This window comes from Culex pipiens, chromosome 2 (genome assembly GCF_016801865.2).
Source record: "Culex pipiens pallens isolate TS chromosome 2, TS_CPP_V2, whole genome shotgun sequence".
In the NCBI taxonomy this organism is placed as follows: Eukaryota; Metazoa; Arthropoda; class Insecta; order Diptera; family Culicidae; genus Culex; species Culex pipiens.
This window is the reverse complement of record NC_068938.1, coordinates 9,251,677-9,279,372: the sequence shown is the minus strand read 5'-3', so window position 1 is coordinate 9,279,372 and position 27,696 is coordinate 9,251,677. Positions and strand designations below refer to the sequence as shown.

The 27,696-nt window shown below is 40.6% G+C and overlaps 3 protein-coding genes across 9 annotated transcripts; 1 reads left to right on the top strand and 2 right to left on the bottom strand.

The window, feature by feature from the left end:
• Positions 1 to 574: 574 nt before the first annotated feature.
• Positions 575 to 7,941, top strand: LOC120412669 (xanthine dehydrogenase). The gene is made up of 3 exons (XM_039573231.2): positions 575 to 889; positions 3,769 to 7,680; positions 7,775 to 7,941. The coding sequence occupies exons 1-3, from the start codon at positions 806 to 808 to the stop codon at positions 7,823 to 7,825; spliced, it is 4,047 nt and encodes a 1,348-aa protein (XP_039429165.1). The 5' UTR covers positions 575 to 805; the 3' UTR covers positions 7,826 to 7,941.
• Positions 7,815 to 9,594, bottom strand: LOC120412673 (uncharacterized). Of its 2 annotated transcripts, none has more exons than XM_039573239.2 (4): positions 9,107 to 9,594; positions 8,605 to 9,052; positions 8,108 to 8,553; positions 7,815 to 8,046 (listed from the first exon to the last, which is right to left on the bottom strand). In XM_039573239.2, the coding sequence occupies exons 1-4, from the start codon at positions 9,465 to 9,467 to the stop codon at positions 8,021 to 8,023; spliced, it is 1,281 nt and encodes a 426-aa protein (XP_039429173.1). In that variant the 5' UTR covers positions 9,468 to 9,594; the 3' UTR covers positions 7,815 to 8,020. The 2 variants fall into 2 exon arrangements, with proteins under 2 accessions (XP_039429173.1, XP_039429172.1); XM_039573238.2 differs by having other exon boundaries at positions 7,815 to 8,050; positions 9,107 to 9,593.
• LOC120412671 (transport and Golgi organization protein 1-like) lies at positions 9,478 to 27,696 on the bottom strand. 6 transcript variants are annotated; one of them, XR_005604844.2, is made up of 10 exons: positions 27,520 to 27,696; positions 26,753 to 27,315; positions 23,241 to 24,108; positions 22,697 to 23,049; positions 21,610 to 22,574; positions 21,449 to 21,550; positions 17,342 to 17,544; positions 16,684 to 17,280; positions 14,584 to 14,704; positions 13,852 to 14,086 (listed from the first exon to the last, which is right to left on the bottom strand). XR_005604844.2 is itself a non-coding variant. In XM_039573234.2 (9 exons), the coding sequence occupies exons 1-9, from the start codon at positions 27,623 to 27,625 to the stop codon at positions 9,594 to 9,596; spliced, it is 3,780 nt and encodes a 1,259-aa protein (XP_039429168.1). In that variant the 5' UTR covers positions 27,626 to 27,696; the 3' UTR covers positions 9,478 to 9,593. The 6 variants fall into 6 exon arrangements, 4 of the variants coding, with proteins under 4 accessions (XP_039429168.1, XP_039429166.1, XP_039429169.1 ...); XR_005604845.2 differs by having other exon boundaries at positions 14,584 to 14,701; XM_039573234.2 differs by lacking the exons at positions 13,852 to 14,086; positions 14,584 to 14,704 and adding an exon at positions 9,478 to 9,616.

The following is a 27,696-nucleotide window of genomic DNA, read 5'->3' as shown; positions in this document are numbered from 1 at the left end:
ACGTAATGTATTATCTCAAAAACTATCAATTTACAATGTTGAAAATGAAACTATTTTTAAACTTTCTACTCGCTTCAAAAAACTATTTAAAAATTTAAAAACCAAGCCCAACCTTTTAAAAGGGCTTAAAACACTTATTTCGGAAATACATATAAAAATTAAGTGTTTACGAGATTAATGGATGGATCATCGTATCAAAATTCTCCCAAAATGTAAAAAAAAAACTGTTGACTTAAAATTGAAAATCTCGCATTTTTGTGCCAGAAAGTCAAAAAGGAGCAAACTAAACCGTTCTAATGAATTGCCACACGAACATTTCAATCTAATCGTTGTTCTACCAATACATAATTATTTCAATGAATGAAAGGTTATTTTGAAATTTTAAAGAATTCGAAATTTTTTAATAGAAATTTAGCCTGTTTCAAATGCAAAGGGTATTTTTTGTGTTAGCCCAAATAACCACCCGTTACCCTAATAAATATAAAAATGACCAGCACGTTTATTATCGCCGATTCTTCCACCACACACAATCAACGCTCACGCGGTCGAAGGTGGTGCCTCTCCAGCACGACAGACAACTTGAACTCTCAGCTCAGCTCGATCAGCTAAGATTCGTAAAACCAGTCTTTTGGCAGCTCTCGTACGAGATAGAAGAAAGTCACAAATCGGTGTGTCGTTAGTTAGTGCTGGTGGCGAATCAATCCACATACCCTGGCAACAAGTGAATTTGAGGTTAAAGGATTAAAAGTGGAAAGAGGAGATTGAGTTTGTTTTTTGTTTTAAGTTGTTGGATAACTTTACAATTATGGCTTTGCCATCGACCAACGGTGAAGTTCTGGCTGAGTTCAACGATCAGCAACCGCTAGTGTTTTTTGTGAATGGTAAAAAGGTAATGAATTCTGATATTACCGCGTAAAAGTATATCAAAAAACGGGAAAGTTATCAAACTTCATTAAGATACTAATCAAAATAAGAACAAACCTCTCCAAATACCCAACATTTACCCCGACGAGCTCCATCAATTTTGTTATCAGCTCCACGTTGCTGCTTCTTCTTTATTTTGAAGCCGTTTTTGCAAAACACACTATCTTGACGCGAAAGTGAGTCTGTCCTGCGCGCTGTGATGTTCCAAGTCGCGCTTGGAGGCTCATTTATTGCCATGCGAACGCGGCGGTGATGGTTGTAGGTATCTCGCGACGAACGAAATAAAATGATGATGTTTTGATTAGTCCTTCCGACTTTATTTACTAGAAGTGTGCGAAGGCATAACAGAAAAAAATATAGTTCAGCAAGAAAACATGTTTGTTTCTGTGGGCGATAGTTTCAAGAGGGAAAATAATGACTTTAAATATCATTTCAATATAAAGATAGTTGAGAATAAGTAATAAGGATTATATTTTTTTGCATATTTCTTAAAGAATTAACATAAAAAGACCAAAAGCATGCCACTATCCAGCTAAAAAAATAGTGAAATCTACCAACATTTTTGCAAGATTCACCAGTTTTAGAAACTGGGCAATTTTCTACGAAATCGGCATATTTCAAAAGATGTTATTTTTTGTTTTTTTTTTTTTTTTGGTTGGTTAAAACTTTGTGGAGGACTTCTCTATGGCTAAAATATTGAGAGACAACAGGTAAAAAAGGACAAAAGGTCGAAAGTAAGAAAAGGAAAATGCAACATATCAAAATTAAGCAGTTCTTAAAAAGCATTCTATGAGAAAGAACTGAATTCTTTTATTTTTTCAGTAATAATTGTTTTGAGTTTTTCCATTCTTTTACAGTGTACACTACTGCAAATAGCTCCATAAAAAATATTTTTTTTTTTTTATATCTTAAATTCAAATATTTTTTGCCTATGTTTTTGTTATTTTTCCATTATTATTTTTTCAAATGTGAGCAGATATTTTTTATTTTTTTTATTCAAACATTTTTTAATGAACTTTAATTTTTTTTTCAAAATACATCATTCATGTTTTTGTAACATTTCAGTGAGTTTTTCCATTCTTTCAAAATAAACATTTCGTTGTATCGAAAAGGGATAAAAATTAAAGTTTAGCATTCTCATTTCGATCAATTGTTTCAGAAATTACCTAATGACATTAATTTTGTTCTATCAAAATGAGATGTATAGTATAGTAAAAGTTGTATAGTTAACAGTAATTTAAAATTGTAAAAACGCAAAAAAATCAAAATCTGAAAACTGAAAAATGTAAAACTAATTTTTTTAAGAATTTTAAAATTTATAAATTTCAAAGTTTTAAATATCTAAAAACTTGAAATAGAAAAAAAATTGGTTTGAAAATTTAAAACTTAAGAGGTTAAAAATTAAAAAATCACAGATAAAAAAAAACAGAATTTAAAATTGAATTGTGAATGCCAAAAAATAATGAAAAATGCATTTTTTTTTCAAAATTTAAAAATCTAAAATCTTAAAAATTTAATAATTCAAAATTTAGATTTTTTAAATTTTAGAATTTAAAAATGAATAAAAAACAAAAGAATCCAAAAACTTCAAAGTATAAAAATTAAAAAATTAAAAGTTTAAAAATTTGAAAATGAAAGAGAAATCCAAATTTTCAAAATGTGAAAATTCAAAAAAATCAATTTGCAAAAAATTGTAAATTAAAAAAATAAACCGTGAAATTAAATAAATGTAAAAAATTAAACAATGTAAAAATAAAATAACATTAAAATAAAAAAAAAAAAATGAAAAATCTGAAAATTCACAAATTTAAAAACACACAAAATTTCAAAAATATAAAATTCAGGAATTTTAGGATCCAAAACTATAAAAAAAACCTTTTGATTTTTATGCATATAATTTTTTTTTTATTTCTTCATCTTAGGTCGTTCCAAATAATTTTTGAAGTTTATATTCCTCGGCTCTGACCAAAGTCAATGCGATGCTATACATTGAAATTTCTTAAAAATTAAATATATTTTTTTTCTGACCAATTTAAAGGAGGAGGGGTGGGAGAGCGGGGCAACATAAACTTTGAAAAATATTTGTAACGACCTTATTCAAAAATTGAAAATTTAAGAACTTTAAAAATTATGAATTTTAATATTTAGAACTTATGGAATTTAAAAATTACAAAAAACTTCAAAATCTAAAAACTTGAAAGATTAAAAATTTACAAGAACAAATTTCAAAATTTCTGAAAATTTAAAATTTCAAGATTATAAAAATCAAAAATTTAAAAATGTCAAAATGATCCAATAAATGAAATGAAATGAGAAATGTCAAAATTTAAAAACTTGAAAAATTAGAAATCTGAAAAGTTTAAAATTTCAAAATTGACAAATGTAAAAATGTAAAAAAATAATGTTAAAATTTTAAAATTCAGAAATGTGAAAATAAAAAAAAAGAAATTTTTAAAATTTAAAAAAATTTAGTTTTAGGTTCCCACAATATAAAAAAATATATATATAGTTGAGTAGAACGTACGGAAAATCAAAAATTTTGAAAACAATTTTTTACATAAAAAAACTGGATTTTTTTAAAACTTGTTCTATCAAAGTCTCAGTCAAGACCTGGAATAAGCTGATTATAAAAAAATTGACAGATTTTTTAACGTTTTTAATGGGTTATAACGAGCATTTCCTTAGCTTGTTACACTTGCCCCACTTTCCCCTATGTATACAGTTTTTTTATTTCTTCATTATGATATTAATTTTTGTTTTAAAATATTTTTTTTAGTTAGACAGAATTATGTCATTCCTTAAGAAAGTAAATTTTTCTAAAAGGTCTTCAAATCTTCCCTCCAGGTCATCGAACCGAACCCGGACCCGGAATGCACCCTGCTAGTCTATCTGCGCGACAAGCTGCGCCTGTGCGGCACCAAACTGGGCTGTGCCGAGGGCGGTTGTGGCGCTTGTACGGTGATGATCTCGCGGATCGATCGCACCGCCGGAACCTGCGGCCGGGTGCACAATCTGGCGGCCAACGCGTGCCTTACGCCGGTATGTTCGGTGCATGGAATGGCCGTTACGACGGTTGAGGGAATTGGGAGTACCCGAACGCGACTTCATCCGGTCCAGGAGCGGTTGGCCAAGGCGCACGGAACGCAGTGTGGGTTCTGTACGCCGGGGATTGTGATGTCGATGTATGCGTTGTTGCGGAACTCGGCGGTGCCGTCGATGAAGGAGCTGGAAGTTGCGTTCCAGGGTAATTTGTGCCGCTGTACGGGGTACAGACCGATTCTGGAGGGGTACAAGACGTTTACGAAGGAGTTTGGATGTGCCATGGGTGACAAGTGCTGCAAGAACCAGAACGGAACTTCGAACGGATGTGGGGTTGAGGTGGACGATAAGCTGTTTGACGTTAGCGAGTTCAAGCCGTTTGATCCGACGCAAGAGCCGATCTTCCCGCCGGAGTTGAAACTCTCGGATAGTTTGGACGTGGAATCGTTGGTGTTCCGATCGTCCAAGACCTGTTGGTATCGCCCGACGAAGCTGGACCACTTGCTGACTCTCAAGAAGAAGCACCCCGATGCGAAGATCATCGTGGGAAATACGGAAGTCGGCGTTGAGGTTAAGTTCAAGCACTTTGAGTATCCGGTGCTGGTGTATCCAACGCAGATCGCTGAGCTGACCCAGTTGGAGCGTGTTGACGGCGGGCTGAAGGTGGGATCTTCGGTGACGTTGGTGGAGATGGAACGCGTGATGAGGGAGGAGATCGACAAACTTCCCGAGAGTGAGACTCGGCTGTACCGAGCGATCGTAGACATGCTGCACTACTTTGCCGGCAAGCAGATCCGGAACATGGCTTCAGTCGGGGGCAACATTATGACTGGGAGTCCAATCTCCGATCTAAATCCCATTTTTACCGCGGCCGCGATCGAGTTGGAAGTGGCGAGCCTGGACGGAGGCGTTCGAAAGGTGCGCATGGGCGATGGGTTCTTCACCGGTTACCGGAAGAACGTGATCCGACCGGATGAGGTTCTGGTTTCGCTGTTTATCCCGAAGACGAACCAGGACTTGCATTTCATTGCGTACAAGCAAGCGAAGCGTCGGGATGATGATATTGCCATTGTGAACGGGGCGTTCCAGGTGCTGTTCAAGCAGGGTACGGACATTGTGGAGCAGATCCACTTGGCGTTTGGTGGAATGGCTCCGACAACGGTGCTGGCGAAGAAGACGGCAGCTGCCTTAGTTGGACAGAAGTGGGACAAGGCGTTGGTTGAGAAGGCGAATGATCTTATGGTGGAAGAACTTCCGCTGAGTCCGAGTGCTCCTGGTGGAATGATCCCGTATCGTCGATCGTTGACACTGAGCTTGTTCTTTAAGGCGTATCTTGCCATCAGTGAGGTGCTCGGAAAGACCGTTGCAGGTCGTGAACCAATTCAGGATCGTGAAAAGAGCGGAGCGAATACCTTCCATACTTTGGTTCCCAAGAGTGCCCAGCTGTTCGAGAAGGTAGCAAATGATCAACCGATCACGGATCCCATTCGACGACCTCAGGTTCACGCTTCAGCGTTTAAGCAAGTCACCGGCGAAGCCGTCTATTGCGACGACATACCAAAGTACAGCAACGAGCTTTACCTCGCTTTGGTGATCAGTTCCAAGGCGCACGCCAAGGTTCTCTCGATCGATCCAACTGAAGCACTTGCCATGGAGGGCGTTCATCGCTTCTTCTCCGCTGACGATCTTTGCAGTGAAGGAAACACCTGCGGACCAGTGTTTCACGATGAGTTTGTGTTCTGGAAAGACGTGGTCACCAGTCAAGGTCAACTGTTGGGTGCGATCGTAGCCGAGAACCAATCGATCGCCCAAAAGGCTGCTCGTAAGGTTAAGATCGCGTACGAAGAGTTGACGCCGGTTATTGTTACGATCGAGGACGCCATTGCCAAGGGGTCGTACTACCCGGGATATCCCAAGTCGATCGTGCAGGGTGATATCGAGCAAGGCTTCAAGCAGGCCTACAAGATCGTCGAAGGAGACTGCCGGTTGGGAGGACAGGAACACTTTTACCTGGAGACGCAGGCTTGCGTGGCCGTACCAAAGGACTCCGACGAGATTGAAGTTTTTAGCTCTTCGCAGCATCCGACGGAGGTTCAGCAGCATGTCGCAAAGGCGCTGGGAATTCCGTCTTGCAAGGTCGTTTCGCGGGTGAAGCGTCTCGGGGGTGGTTTTGGAGGTAAGGAATCGCGGGCAGCTATGTTGGCGGTTCCCGTTGCGCTGGCAGCTTACAAGCTGCAACGACCGGTTCGTTGTATGCTGGACCGGGATGAAGATATGGCCATAACGGGAACGCGTCATCCGTTCTACTTTACGTACAAGGTCGGAGTGGACAAGGACGGTCGTCTGCTGGCGGCCGACTTCAAGGCGTACAACAACGCTGGCTATTCGATGGACTTGTCCTTTTCGGTGCTCGAGCGTGCCATGTTCCACATTCAAAACTCGTACAAGGTGCCTAATCTGCGCGTACAGGGATGGGTCTGCAAGACAAATCTACCCTCGAATACGGCGTTCCGAGGATTTGGAGGTCCGCAGGGAATGCTTGCCGCGGAAACTATGATGCACCACGTGGCACGAGCGCTTGGCAGGGACTACGTTGAACTGGTCGAGCTGAACCTGTACAAGGAAGGGGACAAGACGCACTACAACGAACCGATCGAAAACTGCAACGTTAAGAAGTGCTGGGAAGAAGTCATCAAGTCTTCGCGCTTCCAAGAACGTCGTGCCGAGGTGGAGCAGTTCAACCAGCAGAACCGTTGGCGCAAGCGGGGAATCAGCTTGGTTCCGACCACGTTCGGTATCGCCTTCACGGCAGTTCATCTGAACCAGTCGGGAGCGTTGATTCACGTGTATTCCGACGGCGCGGTGTTGTTGTCTCACGGTGGTACTGAGATGGGACAAGGACTCCATACCAAGATGATTCAGGTGGCGGCAACGACGCTCAAGGTTCCATTCGAGAAGATCCACATTTCCGAGACTTCGACGGATAAGGTACCGAACACTTCACCAACGGCGGCCAGTGCTGGGTCTGATTTGAACGGAATGGCCGTGCTGAATGCTTGCAAGGTCATCAACGAAAGGTTGGAACCGTACAAGAAGCAGTTCCCCGATAAGGATTGGAATTTCTGGGTCAACAAGGCGTATTTTGATCGGGTTTCGCTTTCAGCGACCGGATTCTATGCGACCCCTGGAATCGGGTACGACTTTGGAACCAACTCGGGAAATCCTTTCAACTACTTTACGTTTGGAGCATCCGTTTCCGAGGTCGAGATTGACTGTCTAACCGGAGATCACCAGGTCATCCGGACGGACATCGTGATGGACCTTGGGTCGAGTCTCAACCCGGCCATCGACATTGGCCAAATCGAGGGTGGATTCATGCAAGGGTACGGTCTGTTTACCCTGGAGGAGATGGTCTACTCTCCAACCGGAACCGTCTACTCTCGCGGCCCGGGAGTTTACAAGATCCCGGGCTTTGCCGACATTCCCGGCGAGTTTAACGTGTCTCTGTTGACCGGAGCACCTAACCCGCGTGCGGTTTATTCGTCAAAGGCCGTCGGAGAGCCACCGGTGTTCCTGGCCTCGTCGACGTTCTTCGCCATTCGAGAGGCCATTTCCGCCGCCCGCAAGGAGGAGAACCTGGACGACGACTTTAACCTGGTATCGCCGGCGACCTCGTCTCGGATTCGAATGGCATGCCAGGACAGCATTACGAAAAAGGTAAGAAGTGTTGGTCTTATTTTAGGGTACGCCTACTCTGTTTTGAGGTGAAAAAACATTGGTAAAATGGTTCTGAATATTTTTCTCTTTCCAGTTCGTAGAAGCTGCTCCAGAAACGATCACGCCATGGAATGTTATGCCATAATCGAGAAGTTTATTGTTTTCTGAACACAGACATCAACAATTTTCAATACGTAAAAAATATAATCATTGCTTGCGGAACCCGTAGAATTATAAAAATAAAATTCGTTAAAAAATTAATTCGTCTTGGCGCTTTTCTTCGCTTTCTTCGAACGTCCCCCACAGCAGAATATCTTGAGAATGCTCGGCTTGTGGCTTTTCAGTGCCGTTTGCTTCGCCGTCTCGCTGTCTGAATCCGATTAATTATTTCTTGTTTTAAAAAGATAGAGCTAAAAAAATCACTCACCGTTCCCACCCGATTTGCTCGAATCGGCCCGACTCTTGTCCGACGTCAGCCCGATGTCGGACAGCATGTCAGTCCGGGTCGAAATCGACGACATGCTGGACAGCGAGGACCAGTCGCTCTTGAGCTTCTGCGACGGCGGTGTCGGCTTCGGCACTACCGTCGCCACGGCGGAACTGCGCGACACTTTGGATTTGGACGACTTTAGCAGGGCTTCACTTTTCGCCTTGGACGGAAGCGATAGCACTTCTTGTTTCTGCTGGAGCTTCGCTCGGGAGCAGGACTTCTCCGGAGATTGGACCGATTTGGTGCGGATAGGTTTGCGGAGTTGCGTTTTGAGCATTTTGTACGTGTTGGAGTCGAACTGCTTGGATTTGCGGAGCTTCCGAGCCAGCAGGTCCAGCTCGTAGTCCTTCTCGATGTTCTTCAAAAGCAGGTTGCAGACAGATCTGAAAAGAATCCAGGTTAGGTCAAACTTAAGATCTGCAACGCAAACCTACTTCAACTCATTCAGCTCAGCGGTTATCGTGTTGACCGTCGTCTGCTGGGCCTTGTCCTTCTCGCGAGTTTCAATCAGCAATCTCACGTTCTGCTCCCGCAACTCCTCAATTCTACGATCGTACTCCGCATCGCGACTGATCAGCGCCACGATCGAATTCCCATGCGAACCAGCCAACTCTTGCAGCCTCCGGTCGTTGTCCTTCATACGATCGATCTCGTACTTGAGACTCTCGAAGTAGCTTCGCGTGATCAACTTGAGCAGGTTCCGAATCGTTTTGGAGTCGCATCCGTTGATTACGCTCCGCTGGGAACGAAGCGGACGACCAAGCGAGGAATTTGTCTTCACCGGAAGTGACGTCCGTTTGGAAGACTTTTTGCTCACTACCGGAGGCATTGCCGGAAGTGGGACCGACTCTTCCAGCGCTTGCTGGCGATCCTCTTCCGATCCTGAAACAAACAAGTTCTTGAAATACGTCTAGCTTGCCATCTGCGATCCCGTACCCGTAAAAATGATGTCATCCCCCTTGAAGATGTCCACCAGCTGTCCATCGTCACTTTCCCGCTGGCGCAGATCTTCCAACGCTCCGGCGCTCGAGCTCTTCGCTTTCGGACCGAGTCGCCCCTCGCCGGAATCATCCTGTTCATGGTGCTCACCACCATTTCCATTTCTGTAAGACTTTCCGGATTCCGCAATAAACGTATTATTACGGGTTAATTTGTTTGGAGCGTTGATATTTGCGTTGCTGTAATGGGTTTTGCTCGGCACCGAAGGTCGATAAGGGGACGGAGCTTTACGGGATGGTGTCCTTCGGGTGGAAATGGCAGGATCAACGGAAGCGGGCTGATGACTGACGGAAGTCATGCTTGGTTGATTCGTTGAAGTGCGGGCCCAGCTGACAGATCTTCGCAGTGACTACTGGGATGATGGGAAGGCTGTTTCAACCATCATAGTAGTCTGTGAACTTTTGAACCTTGTCATCTTTTTACGTTAAGTGCCGATCCCTGATTTGTCTGAAGGGATTTGGAAGTAGGTAGTATAAATAAAGATCGAGGTTTTTTTATCTGCCCATTGAAGTAAGATAAGATCACCATATTCCAAGTCTAATACAATTTAAACTTATCATATCGCTGATGGCCAACGAATGTCAGATTAGAAGCAAACTTACAATAATAAATCTGAAGCAACATTTAAAAAGGTCGCCTAAGCATTCTGACAACTGCAACATTTTGGCAAATTCCGATACAACACGTTACTCTTCTTCCAAAAAATAAGCTAAAATCTCAAAAATTCTAAAACACTGAAATTAAGAAATTTGAGAAAACAAATCGACAAAAAATTCAAATTTAAAAATATCAAAAACAAATGTGATACTAAAAAAAATTAAATAATAATTGAAAAATACTCCAACTCTAAAATTCCAAAATTTTACACAAAAAAAACAACAAATTAAAAACTTGAAAATAACTCGCCACTCAAACAAATCATAACATCAAAAAATTTTAAAAATCATTTGAATGTGGTCAAAGACAAACTTATGGGAAATTGGACGAGCTTTCCGGTAAAAATATTTTTGAGACTGAAAAATCAAGTCTGTCATATAGAAATTGCCAAAACCATCAAAAAACCATTTTTTTCCACATTTTTATTTTTAAAACCGCTGTAACTTCACAAGGATTGGACTTAGGACAATGGTCAATATGGAGACTTCAATGTAAAATTGTCTGGAGAATCGATTCCCACTATCGGTTTTTGCAAATTGTGATGTTTAGAGCACTTTTGAAAAAACAGTTTCAGTAAATGATTTTTGTATTTTTTTAGGTGAGTGCTCCATCCTGTATTTTTTGTGAGTCTTTTTGTAGCATCTTAGGCTAATTTCACAAAAATTTTGAACGAAAAAAAATCGTGGGCTCAACTTCAAATTTGACTTTTAATTCGCAATTCGCAATTTTCAGTGTAAGAACGGGCCTTGACCGATCTTATGCACCAGGTTCCCGACGAACACGCACTGCCCTTACACCTACATCTCACCCTTGCTCTGAGTCAGTACGAGCAGCACGCTAGAACACGCTTTGAGTGTTCGTGCCAGGCATGCACACCTTCTTTTCCGGTTACGCATTTTAACTCGGCCGGGGGTGGTACATTAAGTAGGGTTTGATGTAAGTATAAGCGCCTAACCATTTATAGTGTGCCTATCAATTTTCATTAAAGCAAAAACTGTTTTATTTTTAGTTTGAATTCAAAAACTAATTGTTATTTAGTGTGTATTGTTTTCTCCTGAAATCTCCCCTATTGTTGAGTTGTGTTTATCTGTTGCTATTTCTTTTGTCGCGGTGTTGTGTTACAATATTTTGGTCCTAAGCATTTTAGAAAAGTTTTTCAAAAGTACAGTAGTAATATTTGTGTTAATCCTTTAATCATTCCATAAATTGAGTAAGGGCTCGAACCTCATTTGCTTAAGAAAAAGGTGAAGTTTCAAAACAATGGATAGTGAAGGAAATATACTATGTAGTAAAAGGAAGATAGTAATTTATGAAGTAGATATAGAAATTAACAATAGTTAATAAAAAGAGGTAACAAACAAGCTTAGATTGTATTGAGGGCAATTTACAGGGAAGATGATAAATTATTCAAATAGATAAATAAAGAAAAGGCACATGATAAACAAAATTGACATCGCTGCCAAATTAAGGGAAAGCAGACAGTTTTTTACAGCAACATCAATTGGTAAAATAGAGTGGAAAAGCGTTGAGAAATAAGAAAATCAAATGGAGGATAGTAAACAGAAGCCGTTTTAGATAATCAGTGAAAACAAAATAAACAGAAGATAGCTGATAGCAGAAATGGAAAGAAGAGAAACCCCGTTCTGCGATGCTCAGGTACATCCACAGCAGTTGACTCAACATACTGCGAATCAAAACAATACCGTCTGCAATCACAAATTACTTCCCCTTCCCACATTATCGCGCCCCTTTCTTTTAGCCGTCTCTACTCTGACCCTCGCTGGTCAAAGGTTTACGAGTCGTTTCCACAGGCCACCAGCTAGGTTACACCTTGTCATCATGATGACTAAACCAAGCCAACGTGGAGGTAAGAAAATAGGACACTTGCAAGGAACCAGAGCCATGCTGTTTTGTTCAAACAGCACTACGGATGTAGTTGGGCTCCTTCCGGGATGTTCCTCGCCTAGGTGTGTCAACCGACGAGTATCATCAGTATCATGCACCCTTGGCCTGCAACTTCAAATTTGACTTTTAAACATAAAAATCAAAAAAAAAAAACTCATAAAAGTGGAGTGTTTTTTTGTTTCAGTGTATTTTTTCCGGAAAGCCCGTCAAATTTCCTACATGTTTGTCTTTGACCACTTTTTTGATACGAAGCAACGGCTTCGAGATACAGCAATATTTAAATTACGAAATACAAAAAAAAATTAAAACACTTACGCCCTTCTAAAATGTTATTATCGAGTGTAACTGGCTCCATATACACAAAAATGGCTTATATAAGCGTAGGATAACATGTCTACAAAGTTTCATTGAAAGCGGAGAGGGTCGGGTACAACCGATTTCCTATTTGACATGGAATTGCTCGGAATATAAATAAATAAAACAGTTTGTAAATTCCTCGGCAAAATTTCCAATCCAATCAAGAAATTTATTTTTTTCTCAAAATTTGGATTTCAACCTAAACCATGAATCATTTATTCCGTAAAAACAGTTCAATAGGGGCGAATCTGCATTTGTAAACAAGAAGTCTATCCCTTTTGCTCAAGTGACAGTTCACGTCAAGTAAGAGGGGGATAGACTGCTTGTTTACAAAGGCAGATTCGCCCTATTGAACTGTTACTACGGTATTTATATTTTTTTTTGTAATTTCAGATGGCGGCAAAAATTGCGTCAATCAAGTATTTGAAAAAAATATGAACTCAAAAAATTCAAGAATTTCAAAAAATAAAGGATTTTTTAATTTAGAAATTTAAGAATTTTGTAATAGATAAATAACGGATTTGTAAAATTACCAAATTTAAGTTTTTTTTTAATTTTGAATTTCAGAATTTGAAAGTTTTACAATTTTAGAGTTAAGGAAGTTTTGTTTTTCCTATTTTCCTAGTAAGTTTTTATTTTTTGAATTCCTAAATTCGTTAACCGTCATCAAGGGTGATATTGGCTCTGGGAATGGAATTGAATTAAACAAAAATGCTGAAATTTGTATGAACCTTACCTCTCAGTCCCAATGTCACCCCTGATAACAGAATTTTAATTTTTTTAAATCCTTAAATTTTTGATTCTGTGTTTTTTTTATTTAAGTATTTTGAATTTCAAATTGTGCAAATGCTTATCCTTTTCTTGAGTTGCTCCGGAAATATGGCAATTTTTTTTTTATTTTGTTATTATCAAAAGTACAGCAATCAAAAAACATTTTAAAAGAAAATTATTAGCAAAAAAACACAAAATAATGGTGCAACCTGCTCAAAGCTGATATTAATAATATAATCAGAATATTCAACTTTTTTGACAGTAGAAATCTGTATTTTATGTAATATTACACCCTGAAATATGTAGCAGTATGGTAAACCTACTTGACCGAAATGTCAAGCTCATATATGCGTTTATCCTTTCCATTTTTCATCGATCTGATGGCCGAGCGGGCTAAGGCGCCAGTCCTTACTGTTGGTGCTGGGTTTGCATCCTATCGGTTGCAACTTTTTTTAAAAATACAGATCCAGTGTGTAATATTAGCCAATAATGTCAAAATAGGAAAATATTATGGTTTACTAGACGACTGGCGACACAACAATACGAATGTGTTTGTGGCGCGTAGGGATGTCATCGAACTAAAATCTCCGTTTACTTTGTTGTATAAATATGATTTTGATTATTCGCAACAATAACCTGTTGATTTCGGTCTGGAAATTTGTTTCATCATACACGTGTGCTCACCAATCGTTAACTGCACTTTTCCTAAATTTAAATGTACAAATCAATTGATGTGTTGCTGTTGTTCTTGTATTGAGGTGTTGTGTACTATTATTTGTACAAAAAAGTTTTATATTTGTTAAACTAACGCAAAATTCGATTCCCGGATGCTGTTCCAATTACCTGTTTTTCACGCAAGATTAAATGCCTAACCTAACAAGAATTTGCCTCCATTCGAATCATCCCGAGCAACTTTTCACACCCACGTCCAATCAAGGCCAATAAATCCGGAAAAAAAACATGTTTTAACTACTCTTGAATAACCACTATCGTTGCACTATTTAAATTGTTTGTTTTGTTTTTTTTACTGGTTTATATATATCGTACAGAGAAAACAGAGAAAAAAAAAACATTTACACTAGAGGTTTAGGATGATTGGTTGGTTGGTTCCACCACAACTTAGAGGTTGACGGACCCACACTCAGTAGTAGCTTCTCTACGTCTGTTTATACTGTTTGCCACTCTTCCGCGTCGCGACCGAGTCTTGTGAGCCGGAACTGAAACCACCTTTGGTTGTGTTGTGTTGGGTGTGTTGGTTTGTGGTGAGAATATTGTGAGTGTTTTCGGTATAAAACAGTTTGGACAGAGAGAAAGATTACAGAAAAAGGAATAAATAAATATTGATTAAGAAAACATTTCTAAAAGTGTAACACAATTGAAACTACGAAGCGTGATTTAGTTCCGTATTATTGCCAAAAATGTAGAAACACTCTCTCCGTCAGAATCGCGCTTCTGTACTTTTCTGAAAGCTTTGAACTCTCCTTTTATGCTAGCAATTTGGTGAGAGAATTTGAGCTTAATCGGCCAAACTCCCTCAAAGAGAGAAATATCCGAAGAGAGCCCGACGACAAGTACGGAAATAAACCAAGAGAGTGAGAGTGAGCGATTTTTGTGAGAGAAGCGAAAGCAAAAGAAGCTCGCGCGGAATGATGTTCTTTTTAGTCGATTTTGTTTCATTTTGATGAACGTGTAACGAAATAAAGTATTTACAAACAGATACGTACAGAACGGCTTTGAAGGCGAGGACGAAACAGAAACTGTAGGTTAGTTTTGATTGGTTGTTAGTTTACTACTCCTCCAACGATTTCCAGTAATTTTTCAGTTCTTTAAAGTGCTTTTCCGCTGCTTTTTGTAGGGGGGAAATCGTGTTAGTTGCTTAATCTCAGAAGCTTTGTTAGGTTTTGACTGAGATTTGAGATATGGTTACAATTGCAGAATTCTATCATTATGTAAACAAGTCCTCTTAAAATCTGATATGGATTTTTGTTAAATTATTAATAAATTTTTTGTATGTTTTGATGAGGACTATTCAGAGAAAAGTTGCACTCTAAAAATTAGTTGAGATTTTGTAAGAAGAAATATCAACAAAACTAAGTATTTTCAAAATCCAATATAAGAGATTTTTGATTTTTTAAGTTCAACTATCATTTTTCTTAAATTAAAAAAATTATCCTCAAAAACTGCCCATAAATTTAATTTAGCATTAAAATTTGAAATTTAGCGCCCCCAAATATGTTTCTCTCTGAGTTAAGGAGGTGGAAGGTTTAGGATACGCCCTGAGCAAGCGCTACGACCAATGGCAAGCAATTCAATTTTGCTTTTGAAATAATTCTCATATACTTAAATTGGTTTTTTATCTGCTTTGACAAATAAAAAAATAGTTAAGATACTAATTTTGAAACAATTTTTAATTAGGAGGAAGCGCCCATTTTCGAAAATACTAAAAAAAGTAGATGGTAATGAGATTTTAAAATTTTAATTTATTTTCCAGCGCTAATATTTTTTAAAGCCTCGGGAATTATGGAAAAACTTTCTTTAGATACTTTCAATTTCAATAAAAAAAAATTCTAATTGATTTTGCAGCGCTTATATTTTTTAAAGTTTCGGAAATTATAGGAAAACTTTTTTTAGATTCTTTCAATTTCAATAAAAAAATAAAAATATTTTTAAGCGTTAAAAAATAAAAGAAATCCGGAACTTTTTTCTAACTTTCTAATATTTCAAAATAGGCATTTTGAAAATCCTGTTTTTGGTAATAAGGCCTCATTACCTAGTTTTTTTTAATTTTGTATCGCCCTTCATCAAAAATCCTTGAATTTGTTTGGGTTCGTATAACAATAGTTTTCATTTCAGTAAAATTCCATGTACCAAAAAATTATTACTATTTATTACTATTTAGCGAATAAAAAGATGATTCCGCTAGAACTGAGGTTTTTCCAAAATTCAAAAAAATGCATGTTACAAGTTTTTTTTTGTTCAAATTTTGAAACGAGTGCTAAATGACAAAAAATATTTTTTAAGCGTTGCTTTTTTCTGAAGAATCTACAAATACTAATAAGCAATATTTTTATTATTTTACCGATTTTGAAACAATTGCTTTTGTATCTATTCAGAGAAAGAGAGAGAAAGCAAGCAAACGAAAAACTCTCTTGGACAAAATTGCGCTCTCAACCTTTTTCTGGTCATTCTCTTTTGCGCTATCTTTCTCCACTCAATCAGAGTTCCAAGAGTAAAAATAAAATTGAGAATTCTGCAATTGCGACCCGTTTTTTTTTAATCTACTGTGATGAGACGATAAATGAGTTTTCTTTTGCAGTCATGAACACACGATCACGATATAAGTTTAGAGCCCGATTTTTTTAGAGAATGATTACTACACTGTTTGTTTTTATGAGAATTTCATAATATGGAATCCGCTATCTAGTACTAGTAAGTTCCAAGGTCAAGGCATCACATAATATGGGGGGAGGGACGAACTAAGCAATGGAGGATGATTTCTACCAGTACCCGTGGCAATATTCGGCAGTTAGATAATGCGTTGCGTGGCGTGAGTTATGATTTTTTTTGTTTTTGCATCTAAATAAGCGTATTTGCTGTGGGGGTGAGGGAAGAATAACTTCAACAACGAAAACCAACGAAATGTGGTGTGATGGTTTGAACGACTTTAGGTTACTGTGTCCACAGCTGAGAGCGCGCGGATTGAAAAAGCGTAAAAGATTAAATCCAATTCACGTTGCATGAGTGAGATTCGATTCAGGGTTTTTGTTTTTACAGATATGGTCTACCACACTCATCGGAATCGTCAGAGAAGTGATTGCTACTACCTTGATACTTTTTATTCCTAGGGTCCTGGATGGGCGGCGAGGTGGTCCTCATGCTGGGCGGGGAGAACGCCTTCGGGTAGCCGCCGCCACCTCCTCCTCCTCCTCCGGAACCAGCGTTGCGATCTCCACCGCTGCCGCTGGTGCGACCGTCCCTCCGATGGTCCCGATCCCGGTGGTCATAGTTGGACCGTCGCGAGTGTGAGTGCGGCGAAGGTGACCGCGGCGGGCTAAAGTCCGTCTCCGTTTCGTAGTTGGACATCACAGAGTAGTCGTACCGACTGTCCGGCGAGTACCGGCCGCGGTCGCGATCCGGACTGTACCGGTGGTCTCGGTCCCGGTCGCGATCCATGCTGGGGCTGTACCGGTTCGGCGGCGGGGACATGAGCCTACCCAGCGGCGCCGGACGCATCTCGCCGGGACCCGGTGGCGGCATAAAGGGTGGCATGAACGGTGCCCCGAACGGCGGTGGCAAAAACGGTGGCGGCGGAAGACCCATCAGCGGAGGAGGAGGCGCGTTCGGCGATTCGACCCGGATCGGGGACGGAGCGGTCATGCTCAGATCTGCCGGCGGGGGAACCGGTCCCGGGATTAGGCCGTCTACAACAACAAAAAAAAGTGTCAAATAAATTCAAACCAAGACTCCCGTGAAAAACCTCACCAGTCGTGCCAACGCCACCGTCAACGAGCACGGTCAGCTTCCGGCGTAGCGTGCTGGCCTCGTTGCGGGACTCCTCGAGGCGGCGCTCGGCCTGGCGGGCCGCCAGCCAGGCGTCGTGCGACTGTGTCTCCAGCTTCGTGTACTGCGCCTTGTGGGCCGTGTCCAGGGTTTGGATTTCGGCGCGCAGCTTCTCGTTTTGCGATCTGCGGGAAAGAATGTTTAATTTTAATTATAACTGATTTTAAAAGAGTTCTTGACTAGGACAAAAGCTGAAAAGTAAAGCAAATAAGAATACGGGTTGATGCTTTTAACACTTCTAGCCTTGTTTGTTTCCCTTTGTTCCGGAGTAAACGAGAGAAGTGAAGAGAAAACAAGAGGAGAATGACGGAGAGAGAGAGAGTTTCTCTCTTGCTTACTATCTTGTTTAGAAATTTATTATTTTCTTTAATTTTATTGATTTTAAATTTGATTTGAAATATTGATACATTTTTTTAGTTTAACTGCCTGCAAAAAAACATAGCCCTAAATAAAAATGTTTTAATTAATGTATTATTTAAAAAAAAAACAAATGATAAAACTTTAAAAGGCAGAATCTCGATAAAGAGTAATTTGTACATCTAGAAATGATTTTCTGATCGATTTGGTGTCTTCCACAAAGTTGTAGGTTATGCTTAGGACTTTTCAAAAACAAAAAAAAAGCAAAGCAATCCACTTTAACGACCCCCGGGTCTTTTGTGGGCTCTGTTGCAAGTTTCTGCTAATTTCTAGTTTTACTTCCCCATCTGATAGAAGGCCAGGAGAATAAGGCGGGAATCGAACCCGCGCCCCACCGCGCCACGAAGCCCTCTTTTTTCAAAAACAATGTTACGCGAAAAAACCTATCACTTGAATTTGGATTCCCAAAATACGTTTTTTTTTTATTCTAGAAATTTGTTTGTTTGCTACTGATTTTTTTTTCCTCCAGGGTTTAGGATGGTGCCAAATCTTGTGCCAAAGTAATATTTTTTTTAAATGTGATGTAAATAAAAAAAGGCAAAAATGAAAAAAACAAATGTATAAGCCATTTTCAGATGAAAAATCAAATTTTAATCGAAAATAACTTTACCATTTTTCTGATAAATAAAGTGTACCGTTTTTAAGTTATTTAAAATCTGAAAATTTTATTTTTTTCGATGTGTTTTTTTGCAATTTAAAAATACTTCATGAAAGAAAACACGAGCCATGATTTCAACATTTGAATGAAAAAAGTGTTTTAAAATGCATTTTACACCTGTCCAGTTGTTTTGCAATAATTAGTTGCCAAAATATCTAATTATTGACGAACAGGTTATTTTTTTGCGAAAAAAAGGTTTTGCGATGCTGTGCATTGGAATTCCATACAAATAAAAAAAATATTTTTCAATGCAGGACAAACATGGTAAATATGATTATCAATGCAGAAAAATGCATTTTAGATTGTTTTCAGTTGATTTGACTTCTATTTTCATTAAAATTTTGAAGTTTTTTGAAAAAAAAAAAACAAAACAAAAAAAAAACAGAAAATTCGCCCCCTGATTTTTCGACCAATTTTGAAGGGAGCGGCGACATAAACTTTGATATATTTTTGCAACGTCCTTATTTTGGACGTTTTAAAATTTTGTGCTTTTTGATTAAGAAAAAATATATAGAAAAAACAGCAAAATTCACACAAATTGGGTGCTTTTAATTCATTATTTATAAGTATTTGTAGAGTTTTTTTAAAGCTCATATAAGCTATTGTGTTTTATAGGCCCTATTAAAAAAAACTCAAGATATTTAATTTGCAAAAAAAAAGTTTAGATTACATTCATAACAAGTTATAAATAAGAAAATAAATAATTAAATGAGATAGAAGATAAACCCCGTATTGCGATGATCCAAATACATCCACAACAGTTGCTTCAACATGATGCGAATCAAAACAATACCATCTACAATCTCAAATTACTTCCAATTCCCACATTGGCGCGCCCCTTCCTTTTGGCCGTCTCAACTCTCACATTTTCGTAAAATCAAATAATTTTGTACCGTTTTGAAAAATACGGCAACGTTGCAATGTCACGGAGAAAATGTCCTAAAAATGTAGCTGAACTACTAATACGCACCTCCGTGTACGCACGAGAGCAAGCAGCAGTCAAGTGCTCAGTGCTCCATCGTTTTTTCGATTTTTTTCGCCGTAGTTTACCGTGATTAACCGCGAGTTTGCTCCTGCAGCATGCCAAAGGCCGGCCGTGGCCGTGGCAGTTCGAGTGCGGCCTCGAAAAACCCGCGAAGTTCGTCTACTGGCCGTGTGCAAAAAGGTAAACAAACCAACGCCGTGTCGGCCGCCATCGCGCAGGGGAGCGTCAGCGCTGAAGGCATCGATAAAAAGTTACTACATCCCGGATATGTCCCAAGATCACCAGTGCGAACCCGTTCCGGTACTTCCGGTGCCACTACCAGTGGCACATCAACATCCGCCAACATCCCCATCAGGAACGAGTTCCAGATGCTGAGCGACGACGAAGAAAACAGCAACACCGACGGTAGCAGCACTACCGACGACGACGACGACGATGATGGTCGTGCACGGAAAAAAGTGCCGACGTCAAAAAAGAACAATTCTCCAACGGAACGAAGACCACCTCCAATTTTTGTTTTGGACACGTTGGCGGACGATGTTGACGAGTTGCTGGAAGGCCTCGGATATTGTCTGAAAATCGGTAAGTCGGCAGTGCAAGTGATCACACTGAACAGAAAAGATTTTGACCTGGTGCTTGAAGAACTGAAGCGTAGCAACTTCAACTTCTACACATACGACCCAGAGAAGCCCCCTGTTAAGGTCGTCTTGCAGGGTTACCAAGACCGTCCGATCGCCGACCTGAAGCGACACCTCTCGAACGCCGGAATAAAGCCACGGGAGATAAAAGTGCTCTCGCGAAAGACAACAGTCACAGGTACACACACCCTGTACCTGTTGTACTTCGACCGCGGCACCGTCAAGATCCAAGATCTGCGGCGGACTAAGACACTGGACGGTTTTTGGGTAAACTGGCGGTTTTACACCAAGAACCCGACAGACGTAGCGCAATGCCACCGTTGCCAGAAATTCGGCCACGGCTCGCGGAACTGCAACCTCCGGCCCCGCTGCGTGAAGTGCGGTGAGTCACACCTCTCGGAGGCGTGCGCACTGCCACGAAAGGCGGACTTGGGGGAAAACGCAGAACAAACTAAGCCGCGCGTAAAGTGCGCGAATTGTGAAGGCAACCATACCGGTAACTACCGCGGATGCGTCGCGCGCAAGGCTTACCTCGAGGAGCAGGAAAAGAGGAAGAAGAAAGCAGCAGCGCCCCACTCTCCTCAGCGAATTACGAGCGCAGCCGTTCCTGCAGTTGGGCAGCGTACGGTTCCAGCGGACAACCCAGCGATCCCTCCTGGATGGGGGCGTTCGTTTGCCAGCGTGGTCGCTGCCGGTAGCGGCGATGCGGCCCAGCAAGGAGTCACCGGGGAAGATCTCTTTACCCTGCCGGAGTTCTTTGCTCTCGCGGGGGAGATGATGACGCGGTTTCGGAGCTGCCGTAACAAGGCGGAGCAATTTCTGGCCCTCGGGGAGCTGATGATCAAGCACATCTATAATTGATATTATTTTTGTCTGTGATCTAGTTTTAAGCTTTCTCTCTATCTATCCTTTTCCAATTGCACTTTCTGTAAGTTTTTTGAAAACTTTTTCTTACTCTTGTCTATTCCATAGTTATAAGTAATAATTTTTAGATTGAATTACGATGTAAATCACAGCTGAAAGGAACACCAAAACTCTGTTGTGTACCTAAATGAACTCATTGTAAATTGATTATTCACAAATAAAACTGAATTGAAATTGAAATTGAATTACTAATACAGATTTTCAACTTATTTTTGAAAATATAGCGCAAAAAACAAGCATCAACACAAGTTCTACAGCTCAGGCAAATGGAAAAAAGAAACCCAAAAAAATACCGTTCTTCAAACTTCTTAATGAGCGAATGCACTGGGCTGCATAAACAAAGCAAGATAAAAACAGATGAGCACATCAACGAACATCAACAATCTACACGAGTAGATGGTACTCACTTCAACTGCTGCACCTCGTCCTGCAGGAACCGTATCCGCTCGACGGTGCTGGTCGTTTCACCCTGCTGCTGCATCCACATCGCTTCCTTGATGCTCAATTCCCTAAAAAAATAATTAAATTTTATCACTTTCTAGCTTGGTTTGAGATTTTTGAATCCTACTTTTGCAGTTGCGTTTCCTTGTCCTTGAAGTAGGAGGACAACACCTCCAGTCGCGTCTCCGCCTCCAGCTTGTCCTTCTCCGCCTGGCTGTACTCTTTCTTGAGGTTGGAGATTTCGTCGTTGATGATCTTGACGTGATCGTCCAGGAGCTGGCGCGCGACCACTTCGCCCTGCAGGCGATCCTGCAGGTTGTTCTTTTCCTTCTTAAGTACGGCAAGCTGCGCCTTGAGTTCGGCGGAATCGATCAGCCCGTCGACGGTTCCGTTCGTGTTGCCCCGCTTGATGTCCTTGATGCACTCTTCGAGGGCTTCGACCTTGGCTTCGGCGGAGTTTTGCGCCTTTTTGGAGTCTTCCCACTTGGATTGGAAGGATTTGACCTCCTTGTTGAGTTTGGCGATTTCGGTGCTGGTTTCCTTGCGGAGGGATTCAAGCTGGGAGCTTTGGCCGGTCTTTAGGTTCGTCAGTTCGATTTCGATGTTGCTCTTTTCGAGCTTGAGGTCGTTGAACGCTTGCTGCAGTTCGTCGAATTCCTGGCCGTACTTGGCGGACTGGTTGGCGAGCGTAATTTGAAGCTCGCTGTTTTCGCGACTCTTGTCGGCCAGGGTCGTGTTCATCGAGAGGATCGTTTGCTGCTGTTCGTTCAGCTGCTTCTGCAGTTCGTCGACGGTGAGGGCGATCGAGTCGCTGCCGCTTTGGTTCAACAGCTCGGCGACCATCTTGTTCAGTTCGAGCCCGGCTTCGGCGGCATTTTCCAGTTCCTTTTCCAGGGAGGCGATCTGCTCCTGCAGCTCCAGCTTGGTCTGCTCGGCGTCGTCCAGGTCCTGGCGCAACGCGATGACCATGTCGTTCGAGCCGAACGAGTTGTTTTCGATGCTGGTCAGCTTGTGGCGCGTTTCCGCCAAATCGGCCTTCAACATGGCGTTCTCTTTGTGGGACGCCATCAGGTCACGCTCGATCATGTTCAGCTGGAAAATTTAAACAACATTTATTCACGAACAACGAAGGAATCAACCAACATCGTAACAACACTTTAAAATGACAGTTCACATCTATGCGCTGTAACGGCATCAACCAGGGTCATGCTCACCTTGTAAATAAGCGGCTTCTCCTTGCGGTTCTTGTTGATCAGGTAATGTCCCAGCGAAAACACGATCAACGTGAATGAGGTAATCGCCAGCAGCATAATCAAATCGCTCAGCTTGAACAGCTCCGCGATGAACATCTCGGCGTAGTCCACCTCCTCCTCACTAGGCGTTACGATGCCCTCATCCGAGCCAACTTCCTCAACCATCTTTGGCTCAGGCGTACTGACCGTATCTTCCGTAACTTGCGGCAAACTTACCATCGGATGGTGAAAGCCATTGGCGTGTTGATGCTGCGAGGAGGCTTGTCCGGGGTTCGGACACGACACCGAATCACAAAATCCGTTCTCCGGAACGACTGTAATGAAAGTACGGTTGGTTGGTTAATAACTGCGTCGCGGAAAAATCGCCAAAACAACACAAACTGAGTGAATGACGATGCGATGATGAAAACAAAAAGCGTCTAAAAATATTTTCGGTTGATTTCGCGTTATGTGCTCTGTCTGCCGCGTAGAGTTCAGCAGACGTTCTCTTTCGCCTTTCACCTACCTTCGTCTTGCTGCTGCTGCTGCTGCTGAGGTTGTTGCGGTTCTTGTTGTTGTGGTTGCTGCTGTTGCAGAGGTTCTCTGTGCGGAATCGGATCAACCGAGCCCAGTCCAGCAATGAACGGAACCTCTTCGTGTTCGTGCGACCCGTGATCGTGACTATGCCCCGAGTGATCGTGCCCATGACCGTGATGCCCGTGGTGGTGGTGGTGACCGTGATGATGATGGTGATGACTGTGCGACAATAAACTACCCAACCCTCCCCGTAGCAAACCGTGGGGCGGCTTTGGCAGTGCCGAATCTGGTTCCGGCTTCTCTTCGATTACGTTGGCGTTTGACGCCACCACCGGGGGAACCTCCAGCGGGAGTTCGGGCTCCTCCGTGACGGGAATCTCCTGGCGCGGATCGTCCACGATGATGTCGACGATTGGAGCCGGAGGAACCTCGGCGACCTTTTCGACCGTTTCGTTCTGAACGTCGGCTTCCGCTGCAGTTGGCTGGTCAACGACGGGAGTCGCTGTGGTGACTTCAACTGCGATCGGAGTTGGGACTTCGGGTTCTTCCAGGGTTGGAACGAGGGTCGTCGCAGTGTCGACCAGCTGAGCTGGTGGTGCCTCGGTTGATGTTTGCTCTACTGGAACCTCTTCGTCAACCTTTACCAACTCTTCTGGCTTTTTGATTTCTTCAGTGGGCTCCGCGACTTGGGCAACTGGTTCTGGAACTTTGTCCTTAACTACTTCTTCAGTGGGTTGCTCCGTAGGTTTTGTCTCTGGCACTTCTTTCTCTACTTCTTGCTCATCTTCGCCCTCTTCGTCATCCTCTTCTTCTTCGTCCGCAGGGTCGGAATCCTTGAAAAGTAGCGAAAAAAAGTTCTAGAGTAAGATTAGTTACATGACCCAAAACAACAGAGCATTTCTTCGTGTATATTCTAGTTGTGAGTCTCCTACGTTTGGCGAAGACTCGAAAGGCGAAATCACAAAAGGCGAAAATTCATTAGGCGAAATGTTTCAAAAGGCGAAAACCACATAAGGCGAAAACCACACAAGGCGAAAACCACATTTGGCGAAAAAATACCCAAAGTACGCGCCAGGTGGCCGTGTGCACCGAGGCCGCGGCGCGTACTTTGGGTATTTTTTCGCGAAATGTATTTTCTATAAAGCATTTCCTCAAATATTCCCGTTCTTTTTTCAAATTAGCTATTACAGATTTGTCAACTATTTTTTAGATCAAAACAAAGCCTCTAGATTACTATTTGGCACGCCAAAGTCAGATTCCCTTATTGCTCACTCGAAATCCTGACCGTAGGGGTTTCAACTATAGCTATAGCAGCGTACTGGACTTCCAGAGGTCGTGTGTTCGTTGCCCATACCCGAATGATAAAGATTCAGAATTAAAAATGCATAAACATTACACAATAAAACTATAGATCAACCAAACCAAGTAAAAGTTCAAATACGAAGTCTAGAGCATTTTTTAATGGCTACATCCAATTATCAATCCGATTATAAACATTATAAACCTATGAAAGCCAATAGCTTATAGAACCTTTTAAAAATACTCTACACTGAAATAAAAAAAAAAGTACCAAATTCCTAAATTCTAGGAATTTTGGCTCCTTTCCTCATTTAGTAATTGGGTTTTTTTATTACTTAATAACTGGAACACATTGGAAAGGGGCGGTACGACATTGCTCTTACGGCATTTCATTACACGCGTTAAAATGGGACCAAAGGCCCTAATAGCAATGTCGTACTTTTTTTTTATTTCAGTGTAGATGTGTAAACAAACAATCCATCCTCGAACGAGCAGGATGAATTGTTTGTTTACACTTCGTACTTCATTGTCTGAGAGAAAGGAGGAATCCTAATCAAATAATACTTTTTCGCCATTTGAGCCATTTCGCCTTTTGTGCTATTTCGCCTAGCGTGGTGGGTCTACTTTTTCGCCTTTTGAATTTTCGCCTTTCGAGATCTCGCCTATTGAGTTATCGCCTTTTGTGGCAATTCCTCTAGTTGTATGTGTTGGATATCCAATACTTGCTGGCCGGCAGCAAAAATATTGGAAAGAATGATTTGTATCAGACTTGAAATATGCTGAATTAATTTTAAAACATGTATGATCTTTTATATTATTATACCACAAATTTCCTAATTCAAGAATTTTAAAATTCAACTCCTATTTTTTAAATCCTGAAATTCTATTATTCTCTGATCTTCCAATTATTTTATTCTTAAATTTTGAAATGTTTTCTAATTTTTTTAAATTCTTGAATTCTCTAATTCTTACAACAATCTTAAATTCTTTATTCTGGAAAATTTTAAGTTTCTAAATCATTGAATTTCTAAATATTTTGTTTCAGTATAATCAAATTTTGAGATTTTTTTTTTTGAATTCCTACAATTTTAATATATTTTTTGAATGAATAGAATTTTTAAATTCTAAAATATTCTAACTTCTCAATAGAATTTTTTTCATTTAAAAAAATATGTTAATTTGATTCTTTATTTTGGAGAATTAGAAGTATCTAAATTATTGAATTTAAAAAAAATCATTGCGAATTTTGTTTTTTTTTAATTCTTGCAATTTAATTTTTGTAATGATAGAATTTTATTTTAAAATTAGTTTTTTTTATTTTAAAGATTTCTGAATTTTGAATTAATTTTTTTGATTCCTAATATTTATAAACTCTTAAACATCTGTTTTATTTTCCAAATTTAAGAAAAAATGCTTTTATTTTTTTTACGTTTTTTAATATATTTTTTTAAATTTCTAATTTACTTAAATATTATAACATTCTTAAAATTTGGAATATTGACTTTTTGAATTAAAACAATTTAAAGATTTTGAATTCAAGCCTTAGGAAAATATATATTCTTTTGTTTTGCTAGTTTTTTTTCAAATTTTCTCTTGTGTAGTTTGTTTTTTTTTTTTTAATTTTGTAGTCTTTTTATTTTTCTATTCTTAAATTATTTAATTCATTGATCCTGAAATTCTTAAATTCTAACAAAAATCTTCAAACCTGAAGTTCTTTATTTAGAAAAAAAAAGTTTCTAAAACATATAATTTGTAAATTTTTAAATTACAGAATATCTTAGATCTTGGATTTTGTAATTGATTTTTTTCACCGAATTTTATAATTTTAAATTCTCGAAAAAAATTAAATTTTTCAAAACAGAATTTATCTGTTTATGAAATTTTGAAAATTTGTTTGCATATTTAAACTTATGAATTTTTGATGTTAAATTTATTTTTGAATTTATAACTTTCTAAATTATTAAACTTATAAATTCATATAATTTTGAATCTTGAAATTTTAATTTTTTTAATTCCTGAGAAAATTAGGCTTTTGTAAACTTTGAATTTCTAAATCCTTAAATTTTTGAATTCTCAAATATTTGTATAAAAAAAAATCAGAAAAAAAGCCCGAGAAATTGAAATCTGTGTCTACCTAATTCAACAATTCTCCCCATTCCGGTTATGTATGTGACAACACTACCTTGTCCTGAGTCAACGTACCTCTTCATCTCCTTCCTCATCCTCGGCCTCCTCTTCCGCATCCGACTGGGAGTCTTTCAACGCCACTTCCGGCTCCTTAACGGCTGCCACATCGGCTTCTACGGTCGTCGCCTCTGGAAGACTGTTTGATTCGATCGGTTCCTGTTTGATAGCCTCACCACCCGACGGAACCACCCCCAGTTCTGGAGTTTTCTCCTCTACCGGAGCCGGTTTCGTCTCCACCGGCGGTGCTTCAGCAGCCGTTCCTTTGGCCACCTCTGCCGCGTTTAGCGTCGTCCCATCAACCACGTCCGGCTGAACCGTTCCGGACGGTTCAATCTTCTCCCCAACAGCCTCCTCGTCCGGCAGTAAAATCAAGTCTTTCGACTTAACCAGTATGTTCGTGTCCCGGATGAAGCTCTTGTTGGCCAACCCGACGGCACCGTTCGCCTTCCTGACCAGAAAGTGCCGCTCCTTGCCAACGTTCCGGGCCAGAATCACCACCTTTTCGCCGTGCACAAGATCAACCTTCCCCTCGCCGCCGCCCTTGTAACCGAGCGTGGCGTACGCATTGGCAATCGGAGCTGAAAGTAAACCCGTTATCAAACTTGGTCTGGTCCGTGTTACAGATCCCCAACGAACCGCCGCACACAGTGGCCTAGTTTTCACTTTCCTCTTCAGTGCATCGAGACTTCAATCTCCGCAGCCTCTACTGTACAGAGAAAAGTGCCAACTTTTCGTTCGAAAGTTTCGACCGCCCCGAATCAACCCGCAATCCCGGCACTTACTCTTGCATTCTGCATCGCCGCACTCCCGGGCGCCACTTCCGGCGGCGTTCAGCACTAAAACTAAACAGCTAATATGTACAAAACTAGCAAAATTTAACTTTTTCATGATTATTTCTGTCGCTGCTGCTGCTCTGCCCGTAAAGCCACATCACTCCTTTCACACACACTATTTTCTGC